Source organism: Castor canadensis, chromosome 11, assembly GCF_047511655.1.
Source record: "Castor canadensis chromosome 11, mCasCan1.hap1v2, whole genome shotgun sequence".
Classification (NCBI taxonomy): Eukaryota; Metazoa; Chordata; class Mammalia; order Rodentia; family Castoridae; genus Castor; species Castor canadensis.
In genome coordinates, this window is record NC_133396.1 from 59,001,394 (window position 1) to 59,014,461 (window position 13,068).

The following is a 13,068-nucleotide window of genomic DNA, read 5'->3' on the forward strand; positions in this document are numbered from 1 at the left end:
TTAAAAAGTTACAACCTGGTAGACCAGTAGCTCCTAAAGAAAAGGATTGTGTCACATTCATTTATTTCTAAATTCTCAGGTTTTGCACAATTTTGATCACATGGATAGTATTCCACAGATGCTCTTTGATTTGCTCACCAGCCTCAGGCACCCAAAATACTGCCAAGAATTAGGAAGCAAGCCAGAGGGACCTCTGAGCTCCTCTCCGTTCCCAGTGCAAGGATGGAAGTTTTGAACCCTTTTCATAGATGGGTTTCTCAGGCCTTGCTTCTGTATTTTACATTCAAGACCATTGCATGTGTTTATGTGGCTTCCAGTCTTCAGAAAATTGGCAGTTGGGTGGAGGAGAAAAGACGACTGAGGCAGGGCTGCAACCAACAGAAAGAAGCACCCTCTGAGCACACCCATGACAGCGAGTGCCTCTTTTGATGGATGACTTGCAAAACCTTACCTTCCCTCTCTGGGTAGATTGCAGAAAGGCCAGCAGAGCATTGGCTGAATGGCTGCCCCACTCACCGCTATGTGCAGGGCACAGTGACCCTGTGGAGCTGAGGAATCACAGATAAGTCAGAGTGGAGTCATTGGGTGGAGGAAGGAGGCCATGCTTCCTCCACCAACAGCACATGCACGCTTCACTGTTCCATGGCACACTGCATCAATCAGCTCCCATCAGGATTCTTAGAGAAGACACTTCGGTGTTTGGTTTTAAGGGGGCAAGCTTTTATTTCCTGAGAATTTGATCTAATTCCTGCAAAAGAAAGTGAATGAGCTGGTGGTGCATTTTGAGAAGGAGCAGGCTTCTGCTCATTGCCATTTCCTGTCCCTGTGCAAGCTGGTCCCCTGAGAGCTGTCTCCCATGCTGTGTGGTCAAAGGACAGGAAGTAGATCTCAGAGTCCCACTGTGGGAGGAGGAAGGGGGATGCACAAAGCATCCCCAGCACTTGCAGGAATATATATATGCTGAACAGATGTTTGATGAGAGAATGAGGGAACAAATGAATAAATGAATGAGAAAACAAATAAAGCTTTGTGGGCGTGATAGTTAAAGCTTCTTAGAATTTTATTTTCAGTTGAAAATCATCCAAGGAACACCCTCACCTTTCCACACTTGCTCCTTGAATGTATGCTTCTCTTTTACTCTTTATCCGTATAACTTCTTTTCCTTCAAGACTACTCTGTGTTCATTATTAGCTGATCCCACCTGAGCAGAAGTTTACCTGTGTGTTCATTTTATTTTACAAGGGTAGAGGGATCTCTGGGAGATGTGTCACTTCCATCTGTGGTTGGTTGAAGCTACAGATGTGGAACCCACAGGTATGGGAGCTGACCATTTCTAAATAAACCTAGACTTCTCACACTTAAGCATCTAAGAGACACTCTCGTGTGAGAAACCTTCTTCTTGTCTCCTGCAGCTTCTCACCACGCACACTGACTGGCTACCTCTTACCTCGCAGAGCCTCCCCTGTGCAGAAAAACAAGCACTCCGCTCTCCATTCTTCTGCCAGAGACAACCATATCCTCCTCGCACACCCCACAGGCTCCATGGAGACCTCAGGTCAGTGTGTGTGTTGTAGGGGGGGTTCCTAGCAAGCCTGGCTGCTCCTACAGCTATGAGACCCCAATTCAGCTGCTTGAGAGTGAGGACATCTTAAGAGATGAACATCCATACTAGGTAAGATCCCAAGTGCTTGCAGGTCGCTGAACTAGACAATGGGAAAAATGACAAGAACAGCCAAGGTCAAGGTTTATCACCAAACTCTCATGATTGAACAAGGAATTATAAAGCTCTTACCATGTATCAAGGTGAGATAAAACCACTCAACAAACATCAACTCATTTGGTCTTCATAACAATCCCTAAGCTAGATGTTATTATTACTGTCACTGTCAAAGAAGGGGAAACTGAGACATGTATTTTTGGGAAAGACATCTTCTTTACTCAGTCTATTAATTTAAATTTAAATACATCCAAAAATACCCTCACAGAAACACCAAGTACATTGTTCAACCAAGTATCTAGGCACTCTGTGGCACAAGTTGACACATAAATTTCACCATCACAAGTGGGTATCAGGTACCTTCAAGAAGATAAAGACTGGTCTGCCTGTAAAAAAAAAAATGCTTTGAAGGTTTTATTCATGACAGAGCTGACCCCCTAGAGAACTGGGCTCTGCTGTCTACCACTCAGCTCCAAGGGTTACATTTATGAACAAGGGATAAACCTACTGCAAAATAAGCTAACAAAGCTTGACTTTCTCCAAATTTGCATTCTTTTGAAGCTCCTCCCACCATCAGGACAGCCAGGAGCATTGCCATCCTGACACTGTGACCTTCCTCCTTGATTCAGATAATTGTCCTCTGTGAGCCCTGGGCATCTTCTCACTTGAACTTCTTCTTATCTAGTAGATCAATGACATGGAACTCAAGGTGACCATTTACAACACTGCTTCTTACTCCAGCTGCATAGCAGAAGCCGGGAGGCTATAAAAAAAAATTCAGTGACTTGGCCCCAGCCTCAGAGAGCTGAGTTAATTGGGGGAGGGGCTGTGTAGTAGTAGAAATTTAAGAGCTTTCCAAGTGGCTGTAATGTGCAGCCAAGGTTTCAAACTAAGGGAAAGGTAAAACATCCTTAAGGAGAGGAGTGGGGGAGGAATTTTCTCTTCCCAGGATCACAGGGAACAGGAGGGCTGTAATTGTCAAGTCTTGGGGCAAATTTGAACAGCCTGAAATTGAGAAGCAGGCTCTGGATGATGAGGGTCTTACCATGGACAGTAGGGGGTCCTACCATGGGCAATGGGAGTTCTACTGTGGTTAGGACCTTGCTGGTCTTTCTACTGTGCCCCCCAATTGTCTTTTTTATTATTATTATTGCTTTATTATTCATATGTGCATACAACGCTTGGGTCAATTCTCCCCACTGTCCCCACTCCCTCCCTCACCACCCACTCCACCCCCTCCCTCTCCCCCCACCCCCTCGATACCCAGCAGAAACTATTTTGCCCTTATCTCTAATTTTGTTGAAGAGAGAGTATAAGCAATAATAGGAGGGAACAAGGGTTTTTGCTAGTTGAGATAAGGATAGCTATACAGGGAGTTGACTCACATTGATTTCCTGTGCATGTGTGTTACCTTCTAGGTTAATTCTTTTTGATCTAACCTTTTCTCTAGTTCCTGGTCCCCTTTTCCTATTGGCCTTAGTTGCTTTTAAGGTATCTGCTTTAGTTTCTCTGCGTTAAGGGCAACAAATGCTAGCTAGTTTTTTAGGTGTCTTACCTATCCTCACCCCTCCCTTGTGTGCTCTCGTTTTTATCATGTGCTCAAAGTCCAATCCCATTGTTGTGTTTGCCCTTGATCTAATGTCCACATATGAGGGAGAACATACGATTTTTGGTCTTTTGGGCCAGGCTAACCTCACTCAGAATGATGTTCTCCAATTCCATCCATTTACCAGCGAATGATAACATTTCATTCTTCTTCATGGCTACATAAAATTCCATTGTGTATAGATACCACATTTTCTTAATCCATTCATCAGTAGTGGGGCATCTTGGCTGTTTCCATAACTTGGCTATTGTGAATAGTGTCACCATTGTCTTTTTAGCTGTAATAGCACCTACGTGAGAGCTGGTGACCTTTTTCAGGCAACCTTATCAGGGTGTTTATTTCTACATTTCAAACCCATGTGCATATAGACAGACATACACACAGCGTCTGCCTGGAGCTGCCCGCTTCTCTCTTTCCCAGTCAGCAGACAGTCCTGTGTAAGACTGCAGCTTTGGAGGAAGAGCATTAGATGTAGCAAGCTCTGCTTCCACCAGTTCAGCAGGCTTGAGTAAATCACTTGTCCTCCCAAGAGTAATTTCTCCATCTGTGAAATGGAAAGAGAGCTTCTGGGTCCCTCTAGGTGTGACCTTTGGCAGTTAGAGAAGCAATATGAAACAAGGGTTCCAAGGCTTTAAACTTGGAATCTGTAAAACAGAACAGTGTTTGTCATGCTAAATTCATGGACTCTCACGAGAATCAAATGAGGTGAACGTTGGAAAATTCTTTGTATGTCCATGAGTCAGTCAAAGAATGCTAGCTGCTGCTATAACAAATGACCCCCAAATAGCAAAGGAATAACACAATCAATACTTTTTTTGCCTTCACATCACAGTCCAATTTTGGCTACAGTCATTCAGGGTCTGTGGCTTCTTCCTTCCTGTAACATCATCGTCTTCAACATGTGTCATCCAAGGTAGAATGGAAACAGCATAGAAGATAGAGCAGAGGATTTTATGACCAGGCCTGAAGGTGACCTACATCTCTTCTACTACATTCCATAGGCCAGAATTAGTCACATAGTGCCTCTCTAACCACAGGGGAGTCTGGGAATGTAGTCTTCCTGTCTAACTGCAATGAAAATGAAATGGATTTGATGAGCATGCAATATTATCTTGTCACACCAGTGGAATACTCTCTTTCAAATGCTATTTAAACATTACTGATAATACCTAATAGTAATATCCTGCATTCCTGGGTAGAGAAGAGGCTAATGAGAGTGCATTTCATTTGTTTATTGACTGTTGTCCATAATGTTAGTTGTACATATCGTTACCAACAGCTCTGAGACACTTGGAGCACAAGAAATATCCCATTTCTTTCTTTTGCTTAATCAAATCAAATCCAGCTTCCAGACCTCAGTTTCCAAGATGGACATGAATTCTAGTGTCATCCCCTTGGGGTGCTTCCTCACTCCTTGGGAGCTTGTGAGAAACCCAGGGCTTACCAAGTCTGGGTAGAGGGAAGAGTTGGAGGTCTTTTGTCTGCTTGGCTGAGGCCTCCAGAACTGGTTGGCCAGGCTTGCATGGCTCCTTTGGGGAACATTCTTGTGCTCTGGCAAAAGTGGTCCAGAAGACCCTTTTTGTAGCATTCAAAGAGACAGGACACCCTCATCTGATCTGTGTCAGCACTAGTAAACTATGTTCCAGCCAACCCTGGTCTTCCCCATTCCCTGGAACCCCATAACTCTTGTTCTGTCATGGTCTTGTGTAGTTCAACCTCCCACCATTAAGCTAGAAGCATCATTCCCAGCCTTTTGGACAAAACAGCTTGATGGACTCAGTTAATTGGGGGCCTCCAACCCATGTGCCTCCAGAGGCCAGGTGGAGGATGTGAGTGACCCAAGGAGAGTGGGGACTGGTAGAACTAGAGAAGCTGTGCCATTGCAAGGGGCTCCCCAGCCCCTGTCAACTGGCCATTCCAGAAGAAATCATGCCCAGTGTCAATATGAGTTTCTGATTTTCAAGAGATGCCAGGCACCCAAACTTTCATGCACAATCTCTTGATTCATAAGTGGTGGCAAATTCATTTTTTAGAAGATAATACACAAGTCCAAACAAAACACATCTGCAAGCCAGATGGGGACCAAAACCTGAGAGTTTCTTCCTGCTACCTAGACCTTCAAAAACAAAGTTTGTTTGAGATTGTCTCCCAGGACTCCTAGCAACTTCTCTATTTTTCTCTAAAACATAAAAATGTAACTCCTTTCACAAAACAGGGGAATCTAGGACTTGAAAAAAGCTTGGTTTTCCTTCCAATGAGGATGAAATCATAGTTGTCACAGTTTTAGGTTCTTTCTATGTAATCCACAAGAGGAGAGGACTGAGGAAGTAAGGAGGGAAAGAGAGGAAGATGAGACAGAGAGAGAGAGAGAGAGAGAGAGAATGGAAACCAAAAAATTTCTTATTAACTCACCCTGCAGTAACTCAATCTTCCTGCAAGGTGGAGATGGGCAGATGGGAAGACAGACTGGGCCAGCCTCCATGCCAGGCTAAATGACTTTCTGGCTAGTTTGGGGAGAGATGCTGCCTTGCCCAGCAGAGTGGCCAGGTGGACAGATGTGGCTGTAACTCCCATCTACTCTCAGCCTCAAAATGGCTTGGGGTCAGGGTTTGACAGTAACAGGTGTCTCATAGGGTGACATTCGAGAGCCAGGTGACCCATATGGCCTTCTCATGGGCACCCCCCTAGAGCCACAGAGGGCCACTGGATGAGCACCAGGACACAGAATACCTTGGCCCAAACAAAGTTTAACTCTTGTACTACAACCTGCTCATATTTGCAAATGTAAATTTCTATCCAACTTCCTTCCAAAGGAATCAGACAATAAAGAGAGCACAAAACTGAGGTGGCAAAGAAGAGCCAAGAAGAAAGATCCCTGTCTAGTGAGATGAGCTTATTTTTAAGGCGGGGCCCCAACTTGCCTGTACATTTCCTGGCACCCAAGTCAAAAAGGGAAGCCGTGAGACATGTGGTTTTTATTGTCCGACCACTAGAGACAAGACACTCATCTATGAAGACAAACTCTTGGTGGGAGCCCACTGTGAAGGGGAATTTATAGTGTGGGGAGTGTTTCCTGCACTTCCTCTCTTAGTCTGGATCCTCCAAAGAAGCAGATATCAAAACAAAATTAGATGTGCATAGATTGACTGAAGGAAACACCTGTGAGACAGAAAGTGGGAAGGGAGCTGGGAGAGTGAGGTGTCAGACTGGGATGCAAATCTGGCCCCAGTGAAGGAGAAGGGGAAGTAGAGCTGGATGGAACTGTCTTACCTTGACAGGAATCCAGGAACGGCTCAGCAGCATGGTCAGCAGGTTGGTCAGGGAAGTTGGAGTCAAAATTAGGCATTACTACAGGTGTCTTTTGGGGGACACCTTGGGAATCTCTGCCAGGAAGGTGGCTCCACACAGAGCGATGGATTTCATAGCACTGCAGCCTGGCACCAGGGTCAATTAAGCCCCTGGCAGTGAAAGATCTGTGAGGTACATTCTCATGGGGCCACCTTACTTTCCCAAAGTCACTTGTGTATGCTCCACCTTCATGTTTCTGCCATGTCAATGTTCCACTACTCACAAAAATAATTATCTGATGCTTATCAAAATGACAAGGAAGGCTTTCCTCAAGACTATTGCAGTGGGGGAGAGAAAGGAGATTGGTCTATGAAAAAGGGAAAGGCAGCTGGGTATTTATAGCCAATGAGCAAAGGGAAGGGTGAGTCGGTGGAAACTTCTTAAGAGGGGACTGTGGGGGTCGGGGAGTCTTGCTAAACTCATTCAACAGGACCCTTGCTAAAGGAAGGTCAAGTTCTTACGCATCAAAGGTGGAGAATGAGGATATCATGGGTAGGAGATTCTGTCAAGACTGATTTGGCAGAATTCTTATTAAAGTTGGGATGGACTGGACAGGGACCAAAGTCAAGGCCAAGTGGAGAAGAAGGTTCAGAGGAAGTTGACAAGAATGAGTCAAGGGGAGTCTTTGTTACCATATTATGGTATTTAGCTGATGTTTCTTTAAATTGACTTTCGATTGTAGCTTTATGCATAGATCAAGGAACTAGTTAGATTTTTTCTAATACACAATAAAATCAGTGCATAAGTGTTCAAATTTTAAGATGGCTTGTGTACTGTCTAATTTTTGCATACCACCAGTGGCATACAGTAGGTCCCCTTTACCCACAGGGAATCCAACCACTGGATGCCTGAAAACACAGGTAGTACCCAACCCTTACATACTGTACTGTGTTTTTTCCTACATGCCCTGAAGCGTTGCCACATAGTGCCGAGAGTTAGTCTGTCTTTCAAGTTTTCTGCCTTGGTGCCTCAGTGCATCGCTACTTTTGTGCTTTGAGACCATTATTAAGTAAAATAAGAATTACTTAAATACAAGCACTGCTATACCACGATAGTTGATCTGATAACCAAGATGGCTACTAAGTGACTAATGGGTGGGTAGCTAATGGGTGGGTAGCGTATGCAGCATGGATACAATGCACAAAGGAATGATCCATGTCTCAGACAGGATGAAGTAGGTATGATGCAAGATTTCGTCATGCGACTCAGAACAGTGAGCAAACTAAAACTTATGAATTGTTTATTTCTGAAATTTTTCATGTAATATTTTGGGATCACAGTTGACCATGGGTAACTGAAATTGCAGCAAGCAAAACTTTGGGTACGGGAGGACCACCTTACATCTGCAACTTTGGGAAATGCTGGTTTTACAATGGAGCACAGAAATATTGAAGGAAATGCTGTCTTCTAGCCCTGGGCGGTGCTCTGGCTGCAGCTCTTGGTTGATTACTTCAGGACATCTCTTGAGGACATTCTCAGGGGGATGGAGGTGGGGGTAGCAGTGAGACCAGTTGGACTGAACTCCAGAACTCCTGGCCTTAAAGTCCCTCCCTTCCAGATGTGGAGCTGGACCTCCAGAGGAGCGTGAAGGCTGTGCTGCGGGAGCTCAGCACCCAGGCCCCAGCCCTGCAGAGCAACCAGGGTGAGAGCTGGCTGGCAGGTGGCAGCCCGCCCCCTCCTTCCCCACCCCTGCCACCAATCCCTACATTCAGGCCCCCATCCTGGAGCTTGCATTTCTGTTTGGAGCTTGAAGGGCCAAGAAGGCCTCCCTGCTCGCGGGTTTCACATCCCAGCAGCTGTGGCCAAGGATGGTAGGAACCTGCCACTCTCTTTCTTAACCACTTACCCCAACAAAATTCCCCTCTAGTCCCACAAAGCCTCCAGAAGGTGACTGAGACAGACACCTGCAGTCTTTGCTCTGGGATCCACCTGTCCTCACTTGTGTCCCCCTCCCATTATTTCTGCCTTGGAAACTCTGTTACAAAGGGCTGCAGATCAGATGTGACCCCACATGGTAGGACCCTGCCCTATGTGCTGGGGCCCAGTCCTGGCTGTAGGGTCAGACATGGCTGGTCTTAGTCACAGTCCCTGCCTTGCCTGGTCACGCTGGGCTCCCCTTTCTCCTGGCCCAGGCATGTGGAGATGGTCCTTGCACAAGAAGGTGGAGCGAGATCCTGGTAAGAGCCCAGTGCTGGTCCGCATTCTGCTCAGAGAGCTGGAGAAGGTGAGTGCTCTGGTTGAGGGGGAGGCAGACAGGATGAGAGGAAAAGAGGAGCCCATTGGGTTGCATGTGCAGTCCCCCACAGCTCTGTGTCCCCAAACTCGGGTCATTTGCGGCTCATCTGCTTGACTTTTACCTGATCTGTCTCCCTCCTAGACTTATGTAAGCAACATTTTCCTTACATCCACCCCCCGTGGTTTAATTTGAATTAACATACTTCAAAAAGAAATCCGTAACATGACCATAAATGGAAAACCCATCTCACTCAGCAAAAATAGAAGTACGTGTAAATGTGTGCATATCTGTATATAGCTACGGAAGTGTCTGTATGTACACATGTATGTATATACTCTAAACATTACATATTACCCTCCACACCACTCCATGTCCTGCAGGCCACTCTTTGGGACATGTCGCACTGAAGAGAGCTTCAAATTGGTGACTTGTCACTTTGCTTTGGTTCCTGCCCTAAGTCAGTGCCACCCCTCCCCCATGGGGTCTCCTGCATTCCCCCCTCCTTGTCTAATCCTACCCCACTCCTCTATCCAGAGCAGCCTGTAGCCCTTTCTGTCCCCTTGGGGTAATGCAACGCTGCCTTCCACTCACCTCCTGTCCACCCCCAGCCCAAACTGCCCCCTGCTAAGTGCCCCCTCCAGTTTTTGGCATGGCATCTTCTGTTTTCCAGGCAGAAAGTGAGGACCTCCGGCACGTCATCATCCCCTTGCTGCAGACACTAATGTACGTGCTCACTAAGGTAAGCTGGGGATGGGGGCCAGGAGGAAATGTGAGCCACGTGTGGACACTGTCCTCTCCCTTTAGTGGACACCTAATCTCAGCCAGGCAAGCCTAGACTCCTGGAATGCCTGCCCAGAGGTGAATCAAAGAGGCGGTGGGGAGGTCCCCACAGCACTGGGGAGGAGGAGGAAGGTGGGGAGGAGGCCGAGGGAGCCTCCATGGCCAGGATGAGCTCCTTGGACCACTCATATGCTCAACATCCTTGGGCCCTGCATAGAGAAGAGACATAATTGAAACAATGTTTTCATGTCTCAGGAAAAATAATCAGGAGCCACATGCAGTCTCAGGGGTGGAGTGGGTGGTGAGGGACAGGAGGAGCAGAAAGAGCAAGCCTGGGGTGGTGGGAGCATCCGGGATCAGGATGGAGCTGGGCTCCAACAGAGGCAGAGGGCACAGTAAGGAAAGGGAGGACAGGGAGGAAGAGGAGGAAGAGGGAGAGAGAAACGGAGAGGGAGAGGAAGGGGAGCCTCTGGGGCACTGTGGAGTTTCTTATATCCATGGGATGTGAGAAGGAGCAACAGAGACTCTAGAAGTAACTCTAAGATTTTGGGCCTGGGGAACCCCAAAAATACCCACTAGGGTAGAGCAATAGGGTGGGGAGGGGAGTTCATCCTGGCTGAAGGCAAATATGAATTTCTGCCTTGGTAAGCTGGAGTAAGACATCAAAGGGAGGTCTTACAGATGCTGGGCTGAGAGGCTGGAGGTGTGGATTTGAAGAGAGCTGTGAGCCAGGCCAGCTGTCAGGCCCAATCTTCTTCCTCTCCCACCTACCGCCACGTCACCCAAGACCCTTCCTGACCTAGGGCTCTGAGCGCCCCAACTCCTCCCTCTCACTCAGGCCATAGGCATCACAGAAGAGCTGTATCAGAGAACCTACGCCTTCTGCACCAGGCTACTCACCCTGCCTGTCCCCTATTGTACGGTCGCCTTGGACTGTGCCATCAGGCTGAAAATGGAGACGGCAGTCCCAGGTGAGAGCAGTAGGGTCTTCATTTCCCACACCCTCTTCTCCCACAATGACACACCAGCACCACCTGAGTACTGCCCCTTTCCTCCAGGATGCCAGGGAGCTCAAGTCTCAGCACCTTGCAGGGAGAGAGGGGAGAGGGAGGTAGGAAATCAGAGACTCAGAAGCTGGGGGACTAACATGGTCCAGTTTGCAGGAATGCTGTACCAAAGGACGGTCATTGCTGAACAGAACCTGATGAGCGAGCTGTATCCCTACCAGGAGAGGTAAGAGGCCCTGCCAGAATGGCTGCTGCCTTCAGCCTCCAGGTGTTGGGGACTGTGCGACAGCTCACTGGCAGGAAAACCAGAGAAGTGTGGACAGAGAAGAGTCCGGTGCAGAGCCCTGGAGTGTGCTGACCAGGCCATGACATTTTCGGGAGACGGTTGGGAAGATGGGCCTTTTTTCTTGGGCTGGGTTGAGAGCTACCCCGCTCACAAGCAGAGGGTGACCATGACCCCAGGGCCACTCTGAAGTCCTAGTCTTGCACTCCCATCGGTTCCAGAATGTCCTCAGTGCAGGACTGGTGTCACAATTACCTGGTGATTTCGTTGCCTGGTGCTTTCATCTGTGTGTGACCCATCTTTTAGATAACACTGAGGAATGTCAGCTGCTGTATGGGGACACAAAGTTGGAGGGTGTTCCTCCCTCTGCTGCAGATGCCTCTGATGACTTGACACTGAGAGGCCCAGCTTGCCTTCCAGGGTCAGGGAAGGGGTTGGGAGCACAGTTAGTATTGAGAGGTGGGGGGTGGCCCAGTTGGGTGAGGTCTGTTTTCTGGTGAATCAGCACAGTAAGAGAAGATGGTTCATTCAGTGTTCAGAGCTCCAGTTCTGGGTACCCCCAGAGGGTAAAGGTCACTGCGTCAGAATGCTGAGGGAGGGGCAGGATTTAGGCTAGAACTTCCCTAGACAGGGGATTAGGGCAGTTGGGGGTCAGCGCTACCCTCTGAAGGGCTATGCGTGCTCCCACTCTCCACAGTCCTCACCAGTCTTTACTGTCTGTTGTCCCACCTGTAGACTTTGAATTTAAGGTTCTTCTTGTTTCGCTGTTTATGCTAAACAGCCTCTTGTTTTTAAAGGAATTAAATAACTTGTTGGGGTGCTACAAAGCATTGAAGGAGCCCACCCCGTGGCCCCTCTCTCAGCCCGGCCCTCCCCCTGCTCCTGCCCTCAGAGTGTTCCTCTTCGTGGATCCTGAACTGGTCTCAGCCTCCGTGTGCAGCGCGCTGCTGCTGGAGATCCAGGCGGCCCAGGAGCAGCAGACCCCTGAGGCCTGCATGCGCTACGTGGTTGCCCACACCCTGCAGGCAGCGCTGGGGGACGCCTGCCACGCAGGCGCGGTGCACCGCAAGCTGCAGGTAATTGACACCCCCTTCCTATAGGTCCTGCCAATCGGCCCTGTAGTCTTCCTTCTTCTGGTTCTTATCACCTTTCCCCCATAAATCAACAGTGAATACTTGTTTACTAAGGAAATGTGAAAATGCAGATAGGCTAAAGAAGAAAATAAAAATCAATCAGAACTTCTCTTCCTACAAATAGTAGCAATTAACATCTTGCTATTATTTCCTTAATAATGATGTCATATAACAGTTATTGACTGTGCTTCAGGCACTGTGCCAAACACTTTACACCTGTCACTTTTTGAAATTATCCCAACATTGTGAAATGAATACAGCTATCATCTATATTTTCAGATAGGGAAACTAAGGCACAGAGTAGTTGATAGTCTACTCATAGTTACACAGGTTCAAGGAAACTGAGCTGGGAATTGAACCTTGGTCTATCTGATGTGAAGCTTATATTCAGTTGCCCTCCAATATCCATCCCCACTCTTTTTTTTTTTTTTTAACAAATTGAGATGTCAGACTGAAACCATTATAAAAACCGCGTATACAGACACACATGAATATTTCTGGTGCCAGTGGAGACCTGACATAGGGAAATGTATTCCTTGGGAAATACATCTTTTGTAGTATTGGGGAACTGAACCACTTGAGCCATACCCCCAGCCCTTTTGTGTATAAACTTTGTTTATATAATTTTTCCAGGGCTGGCCTTGAACTCTCAGTCCTCCTCCCTAGTAACTGGGATTACAGTCGTGCACCACCATGTCTGGCTGGAAAAATATGTACTTCTAATGGTTGTACAATACAATACTCTCTTATAAGCACATGCCAGGTTCCTTCTGTGGAGCGTTTGGGCTGTTCCCAGCACTCACTTATTCCCTAGCTTTTCTCTCTGATTCAGCCCTGGCCTCTGTACATGGCCCAAGAAATACAGCAGTCTGAAGATCTTCAGAGGGTGCACACCAGGCCCTGAACTTGGGTGGGGGAGAACTGCTGCCAGTCAGAGTGACCTCTTGTAGGTGACTGG

At 47.4% G+C, this 13,068-nt stretch overlaps 1 protein-coding gene across 5 annotated transcripts in view; it reads left to right on the forward strand.

The window, feature by feature from the left end:
• Pik3r6 (phosphoinositide-3-kinase regulatory subunit 6) overlaps positions 1-13,068 on the forward strand; it is a 58,257-nt gene that overhangs the window by 6,233 nt on the left and 38,956 nt on the right. For 2 of the 5 annotated variants that reach the window (XM_074046873.1, XM_074046877.1), the window contains exons 2-8: positions 1,455-1,555; positions 8,230-8,313; positions 8,804-8,895; positions 9,578-9,646; positions 10,526-10,658; positions 10,851-10,920; positions 11,870-12,053. In XM_074046873.1, coding sequence (XP_073902974.1) covers positions 1,543-1,555; positions 8,230-8,313; positions 8,804-8,895; positions 9,578-9,646; positions 10,526-10,658; positions 10,851-10,920; positions 11,870-12,053 — 645 coding nt within the window. In that variant the 5' untranslated portion in view covers positions 1,455-1,542. Of the gene's footprint in view, positions 1-1,412; positions 2,427-8,229; positions 8,314-8,803; positions 8,896-9,577; positions 9,647-10,525; positions 10,659-10,850; positions 10,921-11,869; positions 12,054-13,068 lie in introns of all 5 variants that reach the window. The other 3 variants (XM_074046875.1, XM_074046874.1, XM_074046876.1) reach the window with 3 other exon arrangements.